The sequence below is a fragment of the Pteropus alecto genome, unplaced genomic scaffold (assembly GCF_000325575.1).
Source record: "Pteropus alecto unplaced genomic scaffold, ASM32557v1 scaffold40, whole genome shotgun sequence".
In the NCBI taxonomy this organism is placed as follows: Eukaryota; Metazoa; Chordata; class Mammalia; order Chiroptera; family Pteropodidae; genus Pteropus; species Pteropus alecto.
The window spans coordinates 20,490,911-20,516,002 of NW_006431919.1; the positions used below are offsets into that span (position 1 = coordinate 20,490,911).

The window sequence follows — 25,092 nt, forward strand, 5'->3', positions numbered from 1 at the left end:
AAAGCTTGGGGTGCTAGTCTGGCTTACTTAGGAGTGCTTAGGAGTGCTTTCTTGAGACCCTTTAGTTTGTCAGGTGAGACCCTTTAGTTTGTCAGGTGAGATCAAGCCTGAAATAACAGGAATAGGTGGGCAGATCTGAGTTAGACCGACCTCCCACTGCCTCGGCCCCAGGCTGTAAATATTAATGCATTGGATTGTAGCTTACTTCTGTAGAAGGGAAACTTTGTTCTTAATTATTTGTGTCATCAAAAGTCTGTTAACCTCCAGGAAAGTTCTGTTGGTAAGAGTAGAGAAAATATTAAATGGAAACGGTTTTTGACAGTTCAAAGTGAATGCCTCTCATTTCTGCCACGTGGAACTTCACATCTTATAGCAACTCAGTACGTGAATTTCTTAATAGTGTTGAAAATATAAAATGAATTAAGAACTCCTAAAATGTTCGGGGGTTTTGCCCCCAGAAATTAGACTTACTATTCTACCTCTATATCATGCTATATTATGTACTTTAGAAAATACATAAAAATAGAAAATTTTAAAGGATGAGATTTTTAAAAATAGAAATAGGAATTTTAATACTTTCTTCCAACACTTCAGCAGATCATCTTCCATGCACCCCAGTTGGAAACCACTGGCTTCACTAATAGGTGGCCATTCTGGCCAAGATTGCTTTTTTAACTTTCCCCACATTTCTGGTATCTGGCAGTTTGTTGCCCTGTGGCAGCCACACTGACAGGAACATTACAGACAGGCAGTCAAATGGAGGAGCTGCCCTGCCTCTGGTGTGTAGTCCTTCAGGGTATGCGTGACTGGAGTTGAGTTGCTGGGAACAGTAGGCCTTTCCCCACAGGTAATGGGTTCTTAGTGGTTGTTAACTCTCAGGTCGGCCTTCAGAGATCCGTGTAACCTACAGTGCTCATCATTTTGTCCTGGAACAAAGAGTTACCATTGATGGCAGTGCTTTTAGAGGGAGAGGTGCTCAGAATTCTTGTCTTCCCTTGCTATAGCCATGATATGCAAGGGGTTATTTCCTGTCACTGGGCCTCCGGCACTGTGTTCCAGGAGATGGACATGGTGATAAGGACGAGGAGAGCTTAGAGAAGCAGCATTTGGGGCTCCCGGAAATGATGGTGTTGAAGTGTGCTGACTGGTCTTGGAGTAGGATGAGGAGGGGCTTTGCGGAGGGTTCTCGGGGTTGCAGAGGAAGTGTGCCCCTCCCCATTTTGTGGTCCCCAATCACTTGGATGAGGAGAGGAGCTAGAGGTAGACTTTTCCTCCATTCTTTCTGTCGGACCTGTCTTAGCATTAAAGGTCCACTATTGACATTGGACAGGAAGGACCTGGGAAGAAGGGAGTCAAGTGAGAATCATGGGTGGGGCACTTAGGAGTGGGCAGAGTCGTCCTGAGAATCTGCAGGAGCAGGGGAGGGAAGGATGGGGAGAGGGACCTTCTTGGTAGTGAAGAGTCAGGCTGCACACCACCCAAACTGACCTCGCACTGTGGCATCATCCAGGAGCACAGTTTGTCGCCGGTTTTGGTGATTACAGGCTGAAGAGCGTTGCTGGTCAACACTTGTATTGTAAATCTGTGTGTATTTGACTCCTCCCATCCTTACCTTTGCAGTGTTACATAGTGTCGATAAAGAGGCAGGCTTGGGTTTGGTATGAAGAGCAGACCATCTGTTCCTTCACCTCGCAGGCTGAGTAAACTGAGTGTCGCTCAGATCGCTCATAGGGATTTATATAACTGCACGGTTACAAAAATAGAGGTGAATTAACAGGGCTTTTAAATTTCTTTCTACGGCCATCCACCCTGAACGTGCCTGATCTTGTCTGATCTCGGAAGCTAAGCAGGGTCAGGCCTGGTTAGTACTTGGATGGGAGACCACCTAGGAATACCAGGTGCTGTACGTGTTAAAAAATAAAATAAAACATTTCCTTTATTCTTTTAGCAAACTATTTTTAATTGTGAATGTGAGTACATATTTTCCCCACCCTTTGTTATATAGTTTCCTGACAAATGGATACTTTTCATTTAAATTCTGTAGTTCTGTGTAGTTCAACCAATAAGAATTTCAGTGACTTCGTTACATTGACACCAACTAATAGAAAAACTTCAGAGGGGTTTGCATTCATCAGTATGTTTATTGCTTTGGAAGCTAGCAAGAAAAAATAGAAATTCAATGTAATTGTCTTATTTGTCTATTTGTTTCGTTTCCTGATCTGCAAACATTTAATTCCATGACGGGCCAATTGTAATGTGTAACTAGGGCCTTTACTTTTCGAAATGTGTGTTTGAATCAATGGGCAGTTGTGGGGTCTGGAAGCAATATGAAAGTGACATCATTTATTTTTGCAGACTTTGTAATTTTCTTCTGGAAAATCCAGATTATCCAAAGAGAGAAGATCGAGTCATTATCAACCCCAGTAGCAGCCTGCTTGCCAGCCAAGATGAGACAAAGGCAAGTGCCATGCTCTTTTTTTATGGTCTCTACCTAGAAATGCTCTGCTTTTTACATCATCTTTATGGGAAGAAAGTGCTTTGTCAGGACACATTTTTCAAGACTAGCCGGGAAAATAGGATTTCAGAATATACTTAGACTTCAGTGGGATTTCCCAACCTGAGCCACTTTGACATCTGTATTTAATTTCAATTCTCTCTTCCCTTTTCCATAAAATACAAAACAAATTCTCTATTTCTTTAATACTACAAAGCAAGTTTCTAAAATGAAACAAGAATTGGCCGAGATTTTTGGTATCATTTCGGTTGGGATAACATTTTATTATCAGAAATTTCAATTACACAGTAAAGTCGAAAGATCTTACATTGATCACCTATATACCCAGCAGCAGTACTGTTAGAAGTTAGCATTTTCTCTACTTTGTCACATATCCATCTCTCTGTCCATCAGCACATCTCTTACATTTTATTTCATTATAATGCACTTCAGCATAAATCACTACAACATCAATACACTGCCCAAACATACTTCATCATGTGGATCATTGCCTAGAGTTCAATATCTCTTCATGGTTTTGATGTAAGATTTATATACAGTGCACACACTTATGTCACCAAATCCCGCATCAAGATATAAACAGTTTGATTTTTAAATCTCAATTAATGCCTTCGTTTGTGATCCAAACTAGTGTTTCTTGTAAGTAGTTAAGGAAAGTGTAGTCCAGAACTACGTCACTCGGTCCCTCTACTCCCTACAAATTCTTCTGACTATCTCTTTTACTTATTCCGTAGCCTGAAAACAATTAATTTTCCTAAACATTTTGTGAAAAGAAGATGGCTGAAAGATCGGGTTCAAATCACCAGCTATCCTTTTTTTGTAGCTCTAACTAGTGAAACTCGTCTCCAGACTCTGGAGAGCCGTTTAGCTTCTCCGCTTCACCATTTCTTCGTATCTGTTCAGGACTGGAACCTCTTTGTAGAGTAACTAGGAGTGGGATGGTTTTATTCTGGACTAAGCATTCCTTCAGGTGACTTCCCCTCACGGGACGCACACTGTCTGGCTCTAACGCTGTGCTCCTCTCTCTTTTCAGTTGCCTAAGGTAGACTTTTTTGACTACTCTAAGTTGGCTCCTCTTGACCAGCGCTGCTTCATCCAAGCTGCCGATCTCCTGATGGCCGACTTCAAAATGCTCAGCAGTCAGGACATCAAGTGGGCCCTGCACGAGCTCAAAGGACACTATGCAATCACCCGAAAGGTACACCGTTGGTCTTCCTGGTGGGGTCACACCTCTTGACTACTTCCTGTGATAATGGAGTGAAGAGTTAACGCTTGTGGAAGTTGGGATGGTTTTTCATGGCGAAGTGCTAAGGCGGGTGTCAGGGTGAAGCGCAATAGACAAAGGTGCTTGTGGATCAGGAAGAATCAAATGCAGAGAGATGCTAGATTAGAAGCAGGGGACGTTCAGGCGGGACCATGACGACGCGGGGAGGAATGAATTTTACCAGGTAATGCAGGGTGCCTGGAATGTGGGAGATGTGTCCAGGGCCGTTCCTCCCCCTCCTGCCACGGTGGTTGTTACCAGTTACATGAGGCAAGGTCTGTAAAGCGCCCAAGAGCCCAGCACTGCCCGGTGATGAACGCTGGTCTGCCTCGGAACGGAGTGGGCAGCTGCTGAAAGAGCCCAGTGTTGTTTTCCCCAGGGCCCTAAATAATATTCCACTAAGGGCCAATGTCCCAAGGCTTAGCAGGGTGCCAGTCACCAGGTAACGCAGACGCGCCTTGTTGGTGAAGTCCACCGCGTGGATCCTGTCTCATGGCAGTCAGCCAGGACAGGAGAGCTGCACCAGCAGGTCTTTGGCTAGTTCCTCTTCCTCTCTTCTGCCATGGAATCCATTTCTCCTGTTAAAGTTTTCGTGATTCCCAGCAAACTGCTTTTTTCCAAAAGATAAACAAATGGGAAGTTATTTTAATGGTTAAAACACCCACGGAGTCTTAACTCGAAAGGAGGTAAACCCCCAGGCGGATGTGGCCTCGCGCCGAGTGTAGATTGCCAGGAAAATCCAGGCAACTGTCATTGAACTCCTGATTGTAGATTAATTTTAAGTAAAATTACTCTGAAGGGAATACAGAGTTAGCCCTTTCTGTTTCTAAATCTCATTCCCCATGTTTGCTAACTAGGAAACACCTGTACTGTCATTGAAAAGTGAATGAGCTTCCCCCAAAACTAGTGGCTGCAAGAAAGCTGGGGCTGTTTTATTGCGAGACCCTGCCTGGCAATCTACTGCTCCAGTGGTGCCTCACACCTTTCCTGAGCACGCAGGGAGCCCAGAGGAAGAATCAAAGGGCAGCAGCAGGAGACGCCTCCTGTGGTCTGTGGCCCTCGTTAGTAATGTCCCTGCCACAGGTGTGCTCATCCCACAGCCCACTCGTTATTTGGTGGGAGTGTGTACGGTTTTGTGGCTCATTTTCATTTATACCTTCCTGTCCCTTTCCTCGTCTTTCTGGCTCTTTATGTTTTTTATGGGGTCTGCTTGTTTTGGTGGGTGGTTTGAAAATTTACAGGGTTTTGAAATGAGGTTGGGCTGTTTGAATAAAAGTGGCGTGTTTAAGGGAGAGTACTGTTTGGCAGGAGCTAAAATCTGGCATGCTTGGTTACAGCTGAGAACTCCTCCCTGCTGTGTGCAGATGGTGCCCAAGAGCTCTGCCCTGTAGAAAGTGACACTCATGGGGACAGGGATGAGGAAGACACGCCCAGAGATGTTTTGTAATTACGGCAATAACATGTTTTCCCTGTGCATGGCCAGGCTGCTCCCCACATACGACGATGGCTCGGGGAAGCATGTCCACTGTGAAGACAGAGTCGCATTTCCCTGAATTTTTTTTTTCACATTTTGTTATAAACATCAAGCATGTATAAAAGAGGTTGTATTATAATGAGCCCGTGTTCACTCATCACTCAGCTTCAGTAATTACCAGTTACTTCCCAGTATGGTTTCATCTTCACCCCACCCGCTGCATCCTCCCAGACTGTTTTGAAGCAAATTCCAAGGCATCATCTATCTCATTTCCTTTTCATCCATGACTCTATTAGTGTTTACTTTTGAAAGATAAAGAGTCTTTTTGGAAAACTATAATCAAAATACCGTTATCACAACTTAAAAATCAACATCATTAGATATCCAGTCTATGTTCAAATTTCTCTGAATGTGTCAAAATCATTTTAGCAGTTTGTTTGGTTATCTGGGATTCCAAGTAAATCTCTTTATTTTAGTTGGTATATTATTTCAATCCTTTTTAATGTGTAAGTTTTCTCTCCTCTCTCTCCCAGGCTGCAGAGTCTCTGCAGCTTTTTTGTCATCAAATGCCCATTATAGTGTTTTAGGTCATCCCTCAAAGGAACTTTGGCCATTGTCACAAATATCCTAAAAATCATACCAGACTGTATTCTTGATCTTCGGTGGATATTTGATTTGTGAACATGTGCAAGCCAGAGGGAGAAATGCCAGATAATAGCAAAAAGGAAATTTATTCTTCAGTGATCTGTTGTTCCTGTGTCCTTCCTGTTAGGTTTCTTGAATACTTACTTTGTGGTCGTTACTGGCTCTACGCAGGGAACACTGACATCAGTAGAACACGAATTAGCTTCCTTCCAAAGAGCTTTAAGTCTGAGAGTTTTTTTAAAAAGATTAAAACAGTGTGATGAGTATTATAAAAGAGAAGTACATGAGAGAACACTAGGAAGGAAATGAAGGTGTCATTCGAACAGTCTCAAAAAAATAAAAGATGTTTTTGCTAGAGGAGTGATATGTGCAAAGGGTAAGAGGCAAGAAAAAGTACTCGCGGTGCATTTGTGGTGTGTAGGTGTGAATTATAACTAGCAGATCCCAGAAGGAAGGCACTCAGATGACCTAATTTTATGTGGTCTACGTAACTAGACCTTTAGTCACTGTTACGTGATGATCGTTATAACTATTAAGTAAGATTTTGTAGGCTCCTTTAAATTTGTAGACAACATTTTGTTTTAAGAAACAATTCCCTGGCAAGTACCAGTTTGTGTTCCTGTGTGTGGATTTTTATTTTCTGCGAACTAGAAACATTATTTAAATGGGACAAGGTAAAGCTCATTGCAGTCAGAAGCCTCTGTGTTTTATGCCAGTGCAATGTGGTTGAAAACTCAGTGGACTACGAGTTTGAGCTCTGCGTTCACATTCCGGTTTCTTTGGTTGCTGGTAAATGACGTCTGCCTTGTTTATAAAATGCAAATTGTGATGCCTGTCCTGCCACCTCCCCTGAATTTTTACAAATGGTCCTGGTTCACGGTGGAGTATTTATTTTGGGGTAAAGCTGAGTAAAAATCAATTAGTAATCCTGCAGCTGAGTACAAACATGAGTGACTTTAAGATTAGTATCTAAGGGTTTGTAGGGAACCCTTGGAGTCATGAGAATTCCAGGAAAAAGAAACAAGAAGCAAAGGAAGCAGTCCTGCAGCCATGGAGGGCGTCATCTCATCGGTGGAGGTAGAAAGGTAGCAGGATAGTGTCGTTGTTGGCCAGCTCTTGGTGGGGTTTCACTGAGTTCAGATCCTAGCGTTAATGAAGGTATGATGGGACAAGTTCCTTCTCTCTAAGCCTTGCTTCACTCTGCTGTAAAAGAACTAATACCTCCCTCAGGAGATCATTGTGAGAATCGATTGAGATACGGAGTAGGAAGGTCCAGGTGTCGGGCTTATTTAGCTCATGGGCAGTGTGTATAGCAAATGCCTTATAATCCCCCAACTGAAGAGCTTGAAAAGGAAGGGCTTGGAGGTGGGTTAGGGTGAGGAGTGATCCTTCTCTGTAACTAAGGCCTTTTGTTTTGCTGTCCTACCGCAGAGATACACAGGTGTTTCTCTAAGATAAGTGGGTCAGAATGTGATTTATTAGCAACATTCTTATAACATGTACAGGGCCCTATAATCTTTTGTTCAGCAAATCAGGTGTTAAATATGAACTGTGCAAGTGGCTGAGGATACACCCTGAGCACTGGTGCATCCCTGCCCTCCAGAGGCTCCCAGTCCAGTGGCGGAGATGCAACAGTATCAAACAACGTATATAATTACAGCTGATAAATATTTTGAAAGAAAAATACAAGGTGCTTTAAGTGGCTGAGGATACACCCTGAGCACTGGTGCATCCCTGCCCTCCAGAGGCTCCCAGTCCAGTGGGCGGAGATGAACAGTATCAAACAACATATATAATTACAGCTGATAAATATTTTGAAAGAAAAATACAAGGTGCTTTGAAAGAGGGTAGTAGGACATAAAGTAGACTAAGAGGCTCCAGGAGGGCCTCCCTGACCAAGTGACGTTTAACTACAAACCTGAGTATTATTTAAGTTGGAGTTCGGGAAGGGGGCGTGGAAGACAATGGTTCCATTTCCTGGGATGAGGACACTGTAAGAGAGCCGATCTGGAGGGAAAGGATCGTGAATTCAGTGTGGGAGACGTTGGATTCCCAACATGCCGAGTGGGGTCCGTGAGACAGCCAAGTATAAATTATTCGCCGGGTGGTTGAGTGGGCAGCAAAGGTGGGAAATACAGACAGGAGAATGAATTTAGGGTCATCAGTATATGGGAGGAAACCTCACCAGCCTGGACGAGGTACCCTAGAGGGTGACGAGAGCCGAGGCTGCCCCAAGGACTTGCAGCATCTAGGGACAGGGCAGAGAGGATGGTGGAGGAGGGGCAGCGCAGGGAGGAGGCAGGAAGCAGGAAGCCAGGACAGCGGTACATTGGTCTGCGTTATTAATACCTCTGAGAGGTCAAAGTGAGGGCTGAGACGCAGGTGTTAGACTTGCCCCTGTGTTATGAAGTAGACTAGCAAGTGGCATGGTGGGTTCGATGCCAGATTGGAGGGAGTTGCAAAGCTCGTAGGAGGTGAGGTGATAAAACAATGTGCAGCTGGCTCCTTTGGTAAATTTGGCTACAAAGAGGGGCCAGTAACAAAGGGGAAGGATGCCAAAGGAGGAAGTGTTTTCTTTTTTAAGATGACAAAGACTTGAGCACCCTTAAATGTCTATTGGAAAGATCTAAAAAAGGGAGAAACTACAGGTATGGCAGGAGAATTTTGCGCTCCGGTGTGCAGTACAAAGAAGGGGTAGTTATAGGTGAAAGCAGCGAAGACTGGGGGCGAGTGGAAGGGGCATGTTCACCTGAGGGACACCATGTAAGATGGCCTGTGAAATGCAGCTTGCTGGCCATTTGTTACATGATTTAACCTGTACTTACTCAGGGACAGTTTGAGCAGTTTCTGTTATGTCGCCCTTGAATTTGTCAGCATTTTGGTTCTGCCATCGTAGCAGTTTATGAAAGAGAAAAAAAAAAATGAAATGCTACCTGTTTATTTGGCCACTAACTATTTCTGTAAGGTGGGCAGGAGAGAGAGCTGAAACTGAGTCAAAATGAGATTTGGGGATTGCCTACGTTTCACATATTCTTCTGTCCCATCTATAGTGCTAACCTTTTTCTCTTTCTCAATTTTTAGGCCTTTTCTGATGCCATTAAAAAATGGCAAGAGCTATCGCCAGAAACCAGTGGAAAAAGAAAAAAGAGAAAAGAAATGAATCAGTATTCTTACATAGATTTCAAATTTGAACAAGGTAATGGCAAACTGTGAGTGTCACTGACTGTGAAGCTTATATGCAGAACTGTCCCCTTCCTCCGCAGCCTATGAGGGATGTCGTGGTACAGCTGCTTAGGGAGTGTCTCCTGGCCAGTCCGAGGAGAGTTTTAGAAAGTGGCTACAGTTGTCTTCTTCCTTCTTTCTGCTTAGGATACACTGTGACAGGAAAATGTAGCGAAATGTCAGAGAATTTGTACATGGAAGAGTTTGGGGACACTCTTAAGTTTCGGAAAAAACTGGTCTTGGATATTTGACGAGAATTAGTTTTATCACTAGTAAAAACTGTCTAGACCAGTGAGATTGATTGCTTACTGCCGAGGGGGTCACTTACACCCCTGAGAGTGGCTTCTCACAGGAAAAAAACCAAGCAGCTCTTAAGTAGCCACTGTTTATTTAAAATTCTGTTATTCTTATTGATGAAGTAACTGCTGAAAGCTCTTCGAAGAGGTTGCTTCAGGTCTGATCCCCCCAAAAGGTAAACTTGTTGAATTTTGCAACAAATTTCATCTGAGTTACTGTGTCCAAGAAGAGTCCACTAATTTTCCTATAGATTGTCTCAAGAAGGAATATTTCCATTTCCTTTTCATTTTTCTGTTATATCTGTATTTAATTACATAACTTGATTTCAGGTGTGACTGAATGGAATCTCCATGAGATAGCTATAGAGTTGGAAAGTGTTTGAATATATGAACTCTTCGGGACCTAAAAGAAAATGCCTTAGGCTCTGACTCCTCAGGTCCCCAAGCTAGTCCGTGGAGCAGTGCCCTCCTGACATGGCTTTCTCACAGGTCTTTGGCAGGGTGAGAAAGTGGGGATAGCGTCTAAGTGGTTTTTCACTCAACTAAATTTATCCACATTTTAGACTAGGAATCCCAAATATGTAGCCATTCCATGCCTGTTCTGACTGTAAGTGGCAGAGAAAGGAAAGTCCTGCTTGATGAAGTGATCCACTCCATTGTTGGTCAGCTGCCTCTTTTAGAAAGTTCTTTTATACCAAGCCAGAAGTTACCTTCCTGACATTTCCTGCCATGGTGTAGTTCTTACCTCTGCAAACACTTGGAGTCTGTCTGTCGCTGCTTTGTCATTCTGATTTGCTTCCGTGTGCCCTTCTCTAGCATGTCGGTATCTTTTGGAGAGTTTGGGTGCGCCGGGCTGGACCAGGGACTCAAGTGAGGTCTGCCGTGTAGAGACAGCGGCTGAGGTCTAGATTCTGTGTTTAAGCCCACGTAGCCCAAGACCATCATGGCTTTTGAAAATCAAAATAGGTCCCACCTTTGGCTCACATTCAGCCTCGGTCTTTTCACCCACCTTGCTTTTAAGTCACAAAGCTCTCTCAGTTTTGCTTCATCTGACATTTTTCCCTATTAATGTCATCTCAGTTCCAGCCCATTGTTTCAGGTATATCCCTTTAATTTTGGATTCTGATTCTTATACTACACTTATTAGATCATCTTTAAGAACACTAGAAGTTAGAAAATACACTTGACATACATTAGTAGTTTAATATTTGTGACTTATAGATACACTTAACCTTTCTTCTCAGCAGTTTATAAGCACATAGGCTAAGGATCCTTCACCTGTTGCAGGAATCCCTTCACCTTTTCAGGTTGTTTTCCATCTAGTCACTGCTCTTTGTGCTATACATTGCCTCGTTGAAAGAGACTGCCCTTTTTATGGTCCTCATGAGCTGACCATAAGCCTCTCATGAAGAGTCTGGTTAGAAATGGGATGTAAACTGAGCTTCAATAGTATGCAACATATCACCTTTAGCAGCGCTAACCAAGAAAAAAAAAAAGAGGAGACACAAATGACCAATATCAGGAGTGATCACTTTTTATGGGAGATATCACTATAGACCCTACAGACATCCAAAAAAGAATAATGTGAATAACTTTCACATGTAAATTTGACAACTTAGATGAAAAGGACCAATTACTCAAAAAATACAGACTACCAAAACTTACCCATATAAAACAGATAATTTGAATAGCCCTATATATAGCTATAAAGGAAGTGGAATTCATAATTTTAAATCTTCCAACAAAGACATCTCCAGCCCCAGTTGGTTTCACAGGAAAATTCTTCCCAACGTTAATAGAAGATTCAACACCAATTCTACACAATCTCTTCCAGAAAATAGAAGAGTAGGAAACACTTCCTGACTCATTTTATAAAGCCCGTGTTACTCGGATAACAAAACCAGAGATAGTACAAAAAATAAAGTTATAGACCAACATTATTCATAAATATAGATGCAAAAATCCTTAACAAAATATTAGCAAATAGAACTTATAAATATGTATTTAAATATATAAAGTATATTTATAGAAATATATAAAAATATTTTTTAAAACATACACTGGGACCAAATGGAGTGTATTCCAGGAATGCAAGCCTGGTTCAGTTTTTGGAAACCAGTCAGTTCAGTCTGTCATGTTAAACTAAAGAAACATCACATGACCACATCAGTTGATGCAGAAAAGGTATTGAACACCTATTCATGATTAAAATGCCCAGAAAATTAGGATTCGTGCTTTCTCAGCTTGATAACAGCTACAAGAATACTCATGGCTAACCTCAGACTTAATGTGAACCCTATTCCCCTGTGATCGGGCAAGGAAAGGATGTCTTCTCTTCCCTGCCATTCCTCATGGTACTGAAGTCCCAAGCCCCCACAATAAAGAAGGAGAATAAAGGTACAGATCAGAAAGGAAGAAGTAAAACTGTCCCCAAAGGCAGATGATATGATAGTCTGCATAGAAAATGCCAAGGAATCTACCCCAAACTCCTAGAACTAATAAATGAGTTCAGTATGGTTGCAGATATAAGATCAACCTAGAAAAACCAATTGCATTTCTATATACTGGCAATGAGCATGTGGAAACCAAAATTAAAAAGTGTACCATTTACAGTAGTTCCCCCCAAAATTAAATACTTAAGTGTAAATCTATTAAAATACGAACAGGGCTTATATGATGAAAACTACAAAACACTGAGGAAAACTCAAGATAAATATAAATGGAGACACATAACTGTGTTCATGGATTGGAAGACAATATAGTAAAGATGTCAGTCCTCCCACATTATACATAGGCAGGCCTAATTTTATTGTGCTTCATTTTATTGCACTTTGCAAATAATGTGTTCTCATCAACATCAAGGCAAGACCCCTCCACCAGCAAAAAGATTTTGGCTTGCCGAAGGCTCAGGTGGTAGTTAGTATTTTTGAGCAATAAGGTATTTTTTAATTAAGATGTGTCCATTTTTTTAGACGCAATACTATTACACACCTTAAATAGACTACGGTATAAGGTAAATGTAATTTTTACATGCACTGGAGTCCCAAAAAGGTTGTGTGACTGTATGGCACTCTTCGCTTTATTGCCATGGTCTGGAACCCAACCGGAAATACTTCCAAGGTGTGTATGTACAGGCTTAATATAATTCCTATCAAAATCCCAGCAAGATTTTTTGGTAAATACAGGCAAGCTGAATCTAAAATGTATATGGAAAGGCAAGGTAGTATAATAGCTAAAATAATTTTTTAAAAGGATAAAGTAGGGGAAATCAGTCTACCTGATTTCAAGACTTAATTGCATAGCTACAGTGATTAAAACCCACAGGGGCAGAAACATACACAAGTAGATTGATTGAAACTAAAGAACGAAACACTAGTTTTCTAAATAATAAAAAGTTTTAATTTTTAAAAACTAGTGAGAAAGAACAAGAAAAAAATAAAATGTATCAGGATCCAAATATAGTAAATATTCGTAAAATCAAAAGAAATGTACAAAGAACGACTTTTGTGAGTAAATAGGAAATCTAGAAGGAGTAGACCATTTTCTAGAAAATGTAAATTAACAAATCAAAGAAGAAATAGAAACCTGAACAGACCAATTACATGATCTGATGTTTATCATTTATTTTTATTCTAAGTTATTTATTATGAATCTAGGTATTAACCTTTCAGCTTTTCTGTTTGAAATCCTCAAAATACAAAGTTTAAAAACATAAACACGTGCACCTACTAAAACGGCTAAAATTAGAAAACGATGACACCAGGTATTGATGAACACGTGGAATGACAGGGACTCACGTGCATTGCTGGGGGAGAGAGAGTGTAAATTGGAACAACCACACTAGAAAACTGGCCTATTTTCCAAAGCCGATCCAGCAATTTCATTCCTTGGTGTCTGCTCGACTGAATTGTAGACATATGTTCAGCAGCCCTATTTAACCCCACACTGTAAACCACCTGTCCTCAGTGGAATGGACAGTGACCTGTGTTACAGTCACACAGCCCAATACCGACTGGATAGAAGAGACCTTCCAGTTGAAGCATAACAGGATAAAGATGCGAAAGTCAGAAGTGCACGGCAGGTTAGGGATGGTATGAGCTCATTGTTGTTCCCAAATGGTGGAGTGTGTTCTAGGAAGAACAAAATATGCCGCTAGAAAGTAGGTGGGGCGTGGGCTGCAGATGAGTGCCTGGCCTGGATACCTAGCAAACAGTTGTCTGAATGATTTTGCATTGTTATGTACCTTCTAGGTGACATAAAAATAGAAAAGAGGATGTTCTTTCTGGAAAATAAGCGGCGACATTGTAGGTCCTATGACCGGCATGCCCTCCTTCCAGCTGTGCAGCAAGAGCAGGAGTTCTATGAACAGAAAATCAAAGAGATGGCAGAGGTAGGGAGACGTGCTTAGCATGGGTTTCTGGGATTCTGGTACGCGGTTATGGCTTAGTATGAAACTGTCTTTTAAGATTTGCCATTTCTTTTGAGCAATTAACTTGAATAAACTATAGAGTTTTTAAGAGAGAAAACAAAACTGGGTTTTGTAATGATACTAAGGTCAGCAGGTTTGTAAATCAGGTTTATGTTAGAGAATTTTAATTGGAGCTTAGTACACATATCTGACCTCCCTCAGTCTCTGGTGGCAGAGAAAAGCCAGAGAGTCCATTTAGCTCTTTAATTCTTCCCAATAGACTATCAAATTTGCAAGCCAACCAGAATATATTGGTTGTTTAATATGTATTTTCTAGACCAGCAGTTCTGAAAGTATGACCCGCGGACCCCTGGCTTCCCTTAGACTCTTTGGGGGTTCGGGAAGTTATTTAGCTCTCTTCATGATAAGATATGTTTTCACCATGTTGAATTTGTACTGACAGAACAAAAGCAACGGTACCTTAGCGTGAAGCAGTCCAGTGGCGCCAAAGTGTACCCGATAATCATTATTTTCTTCACCACCGTGCACTCATGTTTTTTTAAAAAAGGCAGTGTCACCTAATGTAACATAATAGGTGATCAAGTAACTCTGTGACAGATGGATCAAGACCTCCAAAATTTTGATTTCTGCTTGAGAGCCAGAATTTTATCGTTAGCCATAATCACTTTATTCAGTTTTGAGAAAGTGTCTTGCCAAATACATAATCTTGAATAATCACAGTTTTTCTGTCGTTTTTTCAAGTAACAATGGTGTTCTGTTTAAAAAAAAAAATAAATGCCTAATTGAGCAGCTTGCAACCAGTGACAAGTGCTTCTGGAGATGGCCACCGTCATTGAGATGCAGCAGAGCACTTGGTGCACACTTCCCATTTTGTCAGAGTATCGAAAAGGTGGTTTTGAGGGTCAAAGTTCAATAAATAATTTTTAAACTGCTAAGCTATGTAACTGAAGAGATGACTTAATAATAGAGTTCTTTTATGTTTATGGAAATAAATTCTAGATGGTGTGCAGCATCTTTACTAAATTTGTATCTGCATGTCTGGTGTTTTTGTTCCTCAGCATGAAGATTTTTTGCTTGCTCTGCAGATGAATGAAGAACAATATCAAAAGGTAGTTTGAAAACTCACCTTATTCATTTATTCTGGCATTTTTTTGTGGGCTATTGTCTCTCATCACATTTCCTTTGCTTTTTGATGGCACATGGGTTCCCGGTTAGCCTCCTGTTGATCTGCTGTTTGTGGTTCGGCCAGGTGACAGACGCTTGAAACATAATAGTCAGTTTTAATGCCAGACTGGATGAGAATTGAAGAGAAGATGATAAGTGTTCCTGTTAAGGAATGCTGCCTGGCATCCATTAGACAAACTCTTAGAGGAAAACTTAGGACTCGGATATCACTTACACAGAGTTAGGAGGAAGAGATACGTATAACCCCAGGGCCAGACGGGCCTCGTCCTATCTGCCGTCCTTATGCAGAGGCCTTTTCTTACATGGTAGGGATGGACTAGTCACTGGACCAATCTCTGCCATTAAGAAGAAGAGTACGTTTCCCGGGACTCATGGCGCCTGAGATTGCAGCGTTAGTTAGCTCAGTAGTCCCTTGAGATAAAGCTTGGGCTGGGCCATGACCTTCTTACACCTGTCTTACTACAAAAAGAGCAGAATCCAACTTTTAAAGCTTTTTAGATAACATCCCTCATGCCACTTGTCCCCGACTCTTAGCATGTCAGCAGTATAATCTGATTGCAGATGGTATAGTTCTGTTGGTACTGTGGAATTCATGAATATGATAACTTTATACAAAGGACGACCCCCCAAAAAGTACCAAAAAAAAAAATGAAACACAATGTCTTTAGCTATGTATTAATGTTTGTACGGTGGAATATCAACCTAGATATATGCAGAGGGAAGCAGCTCCATGTTGTTTCATGGATTCTGGGGTTGCTTTTCGCCCCCTGGGAGCAGGCAGTAGGAAGCCTGTCGCCCTCCGCTGACTGGGGCTGTCACATGTATTCCTGCAGGATGGCCAGCTGATTGAGTGCCGCTGCTGCTACGGGGAATTCCCATTCGAGGAGCTGACGCAGTGTGCAGATGCTCACTTGTTCTGCAAAGAGTGTCTCATCAGATACGCGCAGGAGGCCGTCTTTGGATCTGGAAAGGTAAGAGACCTGTGGAATACACCCGCAGGTAGGAAACGTTCACAGAGTCTGAGGAGACCACGTGTATAGACCGGTATAAATGCCTCATGGGAGTGCCTTCTGGAGGGAGCCGGAACTCCACTAAGACGTCCAGTGTGTGTGGTTCCCAGGCAGTCCCTGGTTTGTGCAATTGTGTTGGTTGCAAGCACAACAACAGATTTCTTTTCAGGGACTGGTAAAATTCCTCTGTGTCCCCATCCTTCTATGTCTCAGGCATGCCTGCTGCCTCCCGCAGCTTCTTGCTTCTAAGAAAAACGAAGGATGAAATCAAAAAAGAATCTTGCAGTCTGTTTGAATGAGAGTGCAAATTAGTACTTTTTCACAAATGTTTTAAAGGATTTTATAGTCATATTAAAATCAATTATTTTATACAAGATCATATTTTTTTCCCAAAGTTAGCTTCTCTTGATACCAGCATAACATAGTATGCAAAGTTTGTTTTGTTTTGATGAACACTTTAAAAAAAACCACAATTGCTTTTCATAAATGCCTGACCGATAACCAGATCACTCGACATCAATTATCCTGCAGTCCATTGTAGTTTAGTCAAGGACCGAGTAACAATTATGAGCAGAGAGGTTGTGATTGGCATAAGAATGCCCCCTCCCAAAGATGTCCCCCTCCTGATCCCTAGGACCTGTGGATATGCTGCCTTACATGGCAAAGGAGAATTAAGGTTGCTAATCAGATGACCTTAAAATAGGGAGGTTGTCCAGGATTGTCCAGGTAGGCCCAGTGTGATCCCAGGGGTCCTTACAAATGGACAAGAGTGGCCGAAGGGGTCAGAGTGCAGTGGTGTGGCTCTGAAGATGGAGTCCAGGTGTTCCAGAGAATGTGCTCTGCCCTCCTAGAAGAGCCTTGGGTACCTGACTCATCTGAAGCAGGTGGGAGCTGGAGGCTTTTCAAACAGTCCCCCAGTTTTTAGTTTATATTCCTGTCAGTCCCCTCTCCTCCCACCACTCATTCTGCCTTCCAAGAGGTCCAGACCTCCAGCCATTCCAGGGGCCATAGAGGGACCTGCCTGCTGCTCACATGATCTCCCGACACTGAGCTGTGACCCTCCTCCTCAGGTCTGCTGAGTCATTTACCTTCCCCGTCCGCTTTCCATCATCGTGTATTGTGTGTCGGGCTGATGGAGGTCTTGGTGGTGTCAGAGGCAGACTGTGTGCTTTTGTTTCCTGGTTTCCTTGTTGTGAGTGTGGTTCCTCCAGAAAGAGGACAGAGAGGTCTTTACCACCATAAAGCCTGTGTTCTTAACCATGGTTCATTTGCTTCCCACTGAGAGACACATTTAACCACTGAGGCTTTTCCTTTTTCTGACAACTTGGTTGAACTTGTTGCTGTCCTCTTTGTCCCTAACCTCATTCTAGGCAGAGCTCAGCTGCATGGAAGGCAGCTGCACGTGCTCATTCCCGACCAGTGAGCTGGAGAAGGTGCTTCCGCAGACCATCCTGTACAGGTACTACGAGCGGAAAGCCGAAGAGGAAGTCGCCGCCGCCTATGCCGATGAGCTGGTCAGGTGAGTTCTTAGTCAAAGGGTGTCATCTGTCAACTCTGTCCCCGTTAGGAAGGCTGCCTGAGCACTTTGATCAGACAATGAAAATTCCGTTAACGCCTATATCTTCCAGGTTTTCTGGGATTTTTTTTCCTGGGAAATAAAAGAATAATTGTATTAAGGGGAAAATGTACAGTTCAAATTGTTGCCTACCTCCCTTGGTGCCCCTTGATCATCTGGCCTGTAGGTACAGACATTGTGCATTGGGGTGGAGAGAAAGCGACATGTGTGAGGAGTTCTCAGAAGGGTATGTTTATTGAATAGTGTGCATTGAAGCAGGATCCTGAATGGCACCTGCACTTCCTGGTAGGAGCCAGCACACAGGAGAGCCTGCCTGCAACAGTCCATGTATTAATGAAAAGTAAGGAGTAAAAGAGGTATGGCCGGCCAGCTGAAAACTCCATCCCAGGATGAATGGCGAGGCTTGACTATTCTGAGTAACGTCCCTTTGCTGTTTGACTCTAGGTGCCCCTCTTGTAGCTTTCCTGCTCTGCTGGACAGTGACGTGAAGAGGTTCAGTTGTCCCAATCCGCGCTGCCGAAAGGTAGGCAGTTTTTTTCTGCATTTATACTGGAATCGTAGTGTGGGCTTCCTTCATGGCCCGAGTAGCCGTTGATTATCTGCGTGCTGACCCATGGGAAGAGTTTGAGTGCTGTCCTCTCCATGAAAGCAGGCGAAGATCGGTTCTCAGAGAGGTGGTCAACGTGGTTACAGAGATGGGGCCACGTGTGGAATCGCGGTCACAAAGCCCTGGATCTCTGTTTCATGCCATCTTCCTACAAGGGCAGTTATTATAATGTGAAATGTGTAGAGTTTTCTGTTTCTTCCACTATGCCAGCATTTTTCTCGCTCTTTTCACCCTGTTGTACTCAGATTGTTTCTATGTGCGGACACACACACACACACACACACCTGCCATTTACAAAGTCCTAATGACACTTTGATTAAAGAACTGGGCATCATGGTGGCATCTCTGTCATGTCTGGTAGATTATTCAGTGCACTGTTCTCATAAGAGCCGTTGGCGTCAGGTGAGACGAAAGCTGTCCAGTCACCTTGCTGCTGAAAATCTTTCTTCTCTTTAAATAGACTCCTTTTCTGTGAACTAAGACTGTCTTAAAATTTGTCAACTATAAGCCACTTAGCATTTTCAGTGAACATTGGCATCTGTCCAGACAAGTATGTTTTAAGCCATTTTTCTAAAATAGCGTGATCAAAGTTGAATAGTATAATATCTCTGCCTTGAAATGAAAGTAGATATTGGAAAAGGAAGAAGGAAACTAAAGTAATAGACTAAAACTTTATTCCTTTTATTTTCAACATTAACATTTCTGTGTAAAATATGGATGTATATTTACAACTGACATGGTTCATTTTATAATTTGTCCCCATCTCAGGCTGTTGATGTAACAGTTGTCCCAGCAGTCATCTTAGAACTAAGAAAGTGGAGTGATTGACCATGCTCCCAGTGTGTCTCGCCCTGGGGCGCCTGGGAAGGCTGTGCCTGAGAGCTGAGACAAAGAGCAAGGAGGCAGCCGAGGGAAGCAGAGGGTGGGAGCGAAGTGAAAGCAAAGACGGTGGAATGTTCCAGGTCCAAGGAGCAGTAGCACCCTGGACACTGACTGATACTGGGGGCTGGGTGGGGCCGGGGCCATGCAGGCCTTGAACCCCATCTTGAGGCGGGGACGAAGGGAGCAAGAGATCAGGGCAGTCTGTTGGCTATCGAGTAATTTAGGGGAGAGATGCGTGTCGGCACCGTCCTGCTGGAGTTCCCGTGAATTGCTGAAATAGAGCTGGGAACTGCACTGCTCGTATGATTCCAAGTTAGGCTCTGTCGGTGAAAGTTCTCACATGATTATGAAGACCAAAGAAGGGGAGGCCGTTATGCTGTAAAGACCATTTCAAGCAGGCATGAGGGCGCTCAGGTCTGTTGTAGCATCCATCCTGTGAGTGTCTTGAAAACACCCAACCTGGGATGTCAGCGAAAGTCTCCCAGAGGCTCTTAAGATCCTAGGCAGAAACACCAGATACTCTGCTTCCTCTCTAAATACTCCTGCTATTTTGAATTTGGTGGTGGGCACACAGCTTCTTTTGGCCAAGGAAATGTGAGTGTGGGTGAGATAGGTCACTTGCCAGAAAAGTGGTAAAAACATATACTTCGGGATAATGTTAGCAAGATGGCAGAATAGGCAGCCTCAGGCCCTCTTTCTCCCACGGAAACACACTGGTTCCTCAGTACACGGATCAGCTACCTTTATGAGAAATCTAGAAAACAAGAGACTTCTGCACTGCAGACAGTACAAAGCCAGCGGCAGGGGAGCCCATTGGAGAACTCAGAACTCACTGACCAGAGCCCTCCCGCTGGCACATGCAGCGCGGTTGCGGGGACTCCTAACTCCCCACTTTTCCTGGAGTGGACGAGAAGACTAGAGCATACATCTGACTTTAAGACATCTCAGAGGGCTACCCAAAGGGCTGGCCTCTAGCTTTCCTGAATCTAAGCACTGACGGGAAGGAGCACCAGGTTGGGGACTCGAGAACAAGGACAGTGGTTTGAACTAGCAGACACTCTCCACTGCCCCTCCTTTCGGCTTAGCAGGAGAAAACCTCCAACTCTCTGCTTCTCCCTAAGGAGGAGCGTTGGAGCGTATGTCCAACATTCAGCTTTTGGGGAGACTGTCCAAGGGGTGAGTTTCTGCCTTACCCGACTTGGAGCACTGATTCGGGGCACTGACAGAACCCCACATACTTAGATGCCTAGAGACCTCTGAGAACCAAAAAGAGTTGGGCAGCTTATAGCAGCTCCAGAGAACCTGTAGTACTGTCAACAGGCACCAGAGGGAGCAAGAGATTATAAGCTCCTGAAAAAAGAAACCAGCAAACCTCTCTAATTGGGAATTTACACGTGTAAGTCCAGAAGATGCAGCCACAGAAAAGGTTTGAGAGGCCACTAGAATCTATAGCCAGGCTGATGGGTGGAAATCTTTCCCTGTACAGAGCTAGTCCGTTTTTTCAAATGTATGGACGCCAACACTAACAAGGCACAAGAAGAGACATAGTCCAACAAAGGAACAAATTAAGTGTTTAGAAACTGACCCTGAAGAAGTGGAGGTATGTGAATTACCTGACAAAGAATTCAAAATAATCATCAGGAAGACAATCAGTGAGCTCAGAAAAAATGGTACGTGACATAATGAAAATGAGAATGTGAGAATGTCCACAAAGAAAATACTTAAAAGAAACAAACAAAATTTGGAGCTGACAAATACAATAAATGATTGAAAATTTCTCTAGAGGCATTCAACAGCAGACTTGGTCAAGCAGAAGAGAGAATCAGCAAACTCAAAGACAGGTCATTTGAAATTAGTCAGAAGCAAAACGAAAAAAGAATGAAGATTAAGGAAAGCTTAAGGGACATATGGGACACCATTTAGCGGACCAGTACATGCCCATTTTGAGAGTCCCAGAAGAAGAAGAGAGGAAGAGGCAGAAAGCTTATTTGAAAAAATAATGGCCAAAGCTTCCAAAATCTGGGGAAGGAAGTGGACATCCTGACTCAAGAAGTCAATTGCACCCCAATTAGGATGGACTGAGACACTTTATAATCAAATTGTCAAAAGTCAAAGAATTTTAAAAACAGCAAAAGAAAAGCAACTCGTCACATACATTGTAGCTCCCATAATATTCTCGGTGAATTTTTCAGCAGAAACCTTGTAGGACAGATGAAAGTAAGGTGATATATTCAAAGTTCTGAAAGAATAAAAGAAAAAACTGCCAGGAGTACTGTATTGGCATAATTATTCTTTAGAAGTGAGGGAGAAATTAAGACATGCACGGATAAACAAAAGCTGAGGGAGTTTCCTATTACCAGACCTACCTTGCAAGAAATGCTAATGGCAGTCCTTGAAAGTGAAACAAAAGAATGCTAGATAGCAACACGAAAGCACATAAAGGTATAAAGCTCACTAGTAAAGGCAAGTGTGTAGACAGACAATAATGTGTGTACATGTAATCACTTTTAATTCTGGTATAGAATTTAAAAGACCAAAGTATAAAAAATAACTATAAAATATATTAATGGATATACAATATCAGAAAAATTAATTTGTGACATGAGTAACAAAGGGTGGGGTACAAGTAGTTTTCGTACATGATCCATAGTTGTTACCAGTTTAAAATAGATTGTTATAACTATACACAAGAGAAGATGAGAAAGGAATCAAAGCATGTCGCTACGAAAAATCAATGTTGCACAAAGGAAGACAGAAAGAGAGGAAAGGAAACAAAAAAGCTACAGGACAGAGAACAACAAAATGGCAGTAAGTTCTGCCCTATCAGTGGTACTTTAGAGGATCATACAGCACGACCAGATGGGATTCATGCCAGGAATGCAAAGGTGGTTCAACAAAAGTCAGTGTGACAACACATTAGGAAGAATAAAAATGTCTCAGGAGATGCAGAATGAGCATATTTGACAGAATTCAACATCCTTTCAAATAAAAACACTCAAACTAAGAATAAGAGGAGATTACCTCTACATAATAAAGGCTATAAATGAAAAGGCTATAGCAAATATCATACTCAGTGGTGAAAAACTAATACTTCTCTTAAAATCAGGAAAAAAGCAAAGATACCCATTCTCTTCACTTTTATTTACCATATTACTGAAAGTCCTAGTAAGAGCAATAAGCAAGAAAAAGGCATTCAGATTGGAAAAGAAAAAGTAAAATTATCTCCGCTTGCAGACGATGTTATCTTATATGTAAAATACTGTTAGAACTAATTCAGCAAAGTGGCAGGATACAAAATCAACATGCAAAAAATCAGTTCTGTTTCCATACACGAACAACAAAAAACTCTGAAAAGGAAATTAAGACTATAGTCCCATTTACAGTATTATCAAAAAGAATAAAATGCTTAGGAATAAATTTTAACCAAGGAGGTGAAAGACTGCTATGCTGAAAACCACAAAACATTGCTGAGAGAAATTACACACTAGTGGAAGGACATCTGTGTGCATGGATTGGAAGACTTATACTGTTAAAATGACATGCTGCCCAAAGCCACCTGCATATTCAGTGCAGCCCCTATGAAAATCCCAATGGCATTTTTTGCAGAAACAAAAAAAATCCTGAAATTCATATTGGAACCACAAAGGACCCCAAATAACCAAAACAGTCTGGAGAAAAGAACAAAGCTGGAAGCCTTACACTTCTTCACTTCAAAGCATATTACAAAGCTACGGTAATCAAAACAGTATGGTACTAGCATACAGACAGACATACAAGCCAATGGATCAGGGTAGAGAGCCTGGGAATAAACTCATGCATATATAGTCAAGGGTACCAAGACTACACAATGGGGAAAGGATAGGCTTGTCAACACATGGCTCTGGGAAAACTGGATAACCACATATAAAAGAATGAAATTGGATATTATACCATATTAAAAAATCAACTTAAAGTGGGTTAAAGACATAAACATATGACCTGAAACTATAAAAATCTAGAAGAAAACATAGAGGAAAGTCAGGTGATTTCCTGGGTATGACTAAAAGCACAGAGAGGAAAAGCAAAATACAGAAATGGGACTGCATCAAACTAAAAAACTTCTGTACAACAGAAGAAACAACAGTGAAAAGGCAAGCTGTGGAATAGGAGAAAATGTTTGCAAACCATTTATCTGATAAAGGGTTAATATCTGTAATATGTGAAATTCCTATAACTCAATAACAACAACAACAAAACCCAAATAACCCAATTTAAAAATGGGCAAAGGGCCTGAATAGACTTTTCTCCAAAGAATATACAAAAATGGCCAATAGGTATGTGAGAAGGTGCTCAACATCACTAATCATCAGGAGAATGCAGATCAAAGCCACAGTAAGATACCACCTTGCATCTATTAGGATGGTCACTATCAAAAAAATAATAAAATAACAAGTGTCAGTAAGGATGTGGAGAAATTGCAACCCTTGACATTTTTGGTGGGAATGTAAAATGGTGCAGCTGCCACAGAATATAATGTGGAATGTCCTCCAAAAGCTAAAAAATAAAATTACCATAACATCTAGCAATCTCACTTCTGGATATTTATATCCAAAAAAACTGAAAATAGGATCTTGAGATATTTGCACCCCCATGTTCATTGCAGCGTTATTTACAATAACCAAGATATGGAAACCATCTAAATGTCCGTTAGTGGATGAAAGGATAAAGAAAATGCGGTCTGTCCATACACTGGAATGGTACGCAGTATTTAAACAGGAGGGAGGTTCTGACACATACAACAACATCAATGAACCTCGAGTACGTTATTGCTAAGTGAGATAAGCCAGTCACAAAGAGACATACTTTATGATTCCACATACAGGATATGTCTAAAGTAGTCAAATTCAGAAGCAGAAAGTCAGATTACCAGGAGCTGTGGAGGGGGAAATGGGATGTTGTCATTGCAGTGGGTGTGGAATTTCAGTCATGCAAGATGCAACAGTTCTAAAGATCCACTGTATAACCATGCACATGTACTTAATGCACTGTACTGTGCACTTAAAAGTATATTAATAGGGTGGATTTCGTGTTATGTGTTTTTTACCACAATAAATAAGAGCGCACATGGTTTGCTGTCTCTTTTCCTTCTGCCAAGGTAGACATGTAGAAATAAGTCTCTGTTTTGGGTTACTGAAGTTTGAGTTTGTTCCCAGAAGCATAAGCAAGCATATCCTGAGTGATGGCCTGAAAAGTGACACTGACCACTGGGTGGAGAAGGGGAGCAGGTTTGAAAGACTGTAGGGGAGGTAGGGTTAAGGAGCTATTCAGACAATGGGGTGAGAAGTCCAGATGACTCACACTGCTCCAGGTGACTCACTGCTCTGGTTTGGACCACTAAGTAGGTGATAAAGCTTTTCACACAAAATTAGAAATAAAAAAGATATTCTGGGAGAGAAGATCAATTCTCTTTTGGACATGTTGAGTTTTAAGGGTGGAGGGTTTTGCTCTGCATGTTTTTCCAATGCCTGGCATGTAATAGGTGCTCAGTCATTATTTGATAAGTGACTAGGTTCAGAAACACAGGAGAGATCCAGGCTGGAGGAAGATCTTGCAGGCAAGAGTGAGGAGCATTGCAAGAGCCCAGGGGACAGGCAGAGGACTCGAGAAGGCGAGGAGGGGCTAGGGGCTAGGAGTTAGCAGTGGTGGCACTTTGATTAGAGTCTTTTCAAATGTACAGATGAGTGTAGGTAAATTATTACCTTAAATATATTGAGTCCTGCTCTCTTAAGTTCAGAATACATCTTTCTGTTTATTCATGTCTCTTTACATTCCTCAGGAATGTTTCACAGTGGAGAGAATGCATCATAAGGCGCTGTGGGTGACTGATTCAGAACTTGACCCTCACCCGGGGGGACCTTCCCACCCTGCCCTTTGAAGGGGAAGAGAGAGCTTACAATAACAATCAAGCGGGTCCATCCTTATTATGAGCTGTGGAAAGCGTGGCCACT

General features: G+C 42.1%; 1 protein-coding gene and 1 pseudogene across 2 annotated transcripts in view; both read left to right on the forward strand.

Annotated features, from left to right (window-relative positions):
• RNF216 (ring finger protein 216) overlaps window positions 1-25,092 on the forward strand; it is a 110,507-nt gene that overhangs the window by 14,906 nt on the left and 70,509 nt on the right. For both annotated transcript variants that reach the window (XM_006906560.3, XM_006906561.3), the window contains exons 5-12: window positions 2,356-2,458; window positions 3,549-3,713; window positions 8,980-9,094; window positions 13,667-13,806; window positions 14,904-14,954; window positions 15,864-16,001; window positions 17,411-17,559; window positions 18,061-18,139. In XM_006906560.3, coding sequence (XP_006906622.1) covers window positions 2,356-2,458; window positions 3,549-3,713; window positions 8,980-9,094; window positions 13,667-13,806; window positions 14,904-14,954; window positions 15,864-16,001; window positions 17,411-17,559; window positions 18,061-18,139 — 940 coding nt within the window. The remainder of the gene's footprint in view (window positions 1-2,355; window positions 2,459-3,548; window positions 3,714-8,979; window positions 9,095-13,666; window positions 13,807-14,903; window positions 14,955-15,863; window positions 16,002-17,410; window positions 17,560-18,060; window positions 18,140-25,092) is intronic.
• Window positions 1,793-1,910, forward strand: LOC112475282 (annotated as a pseudogene).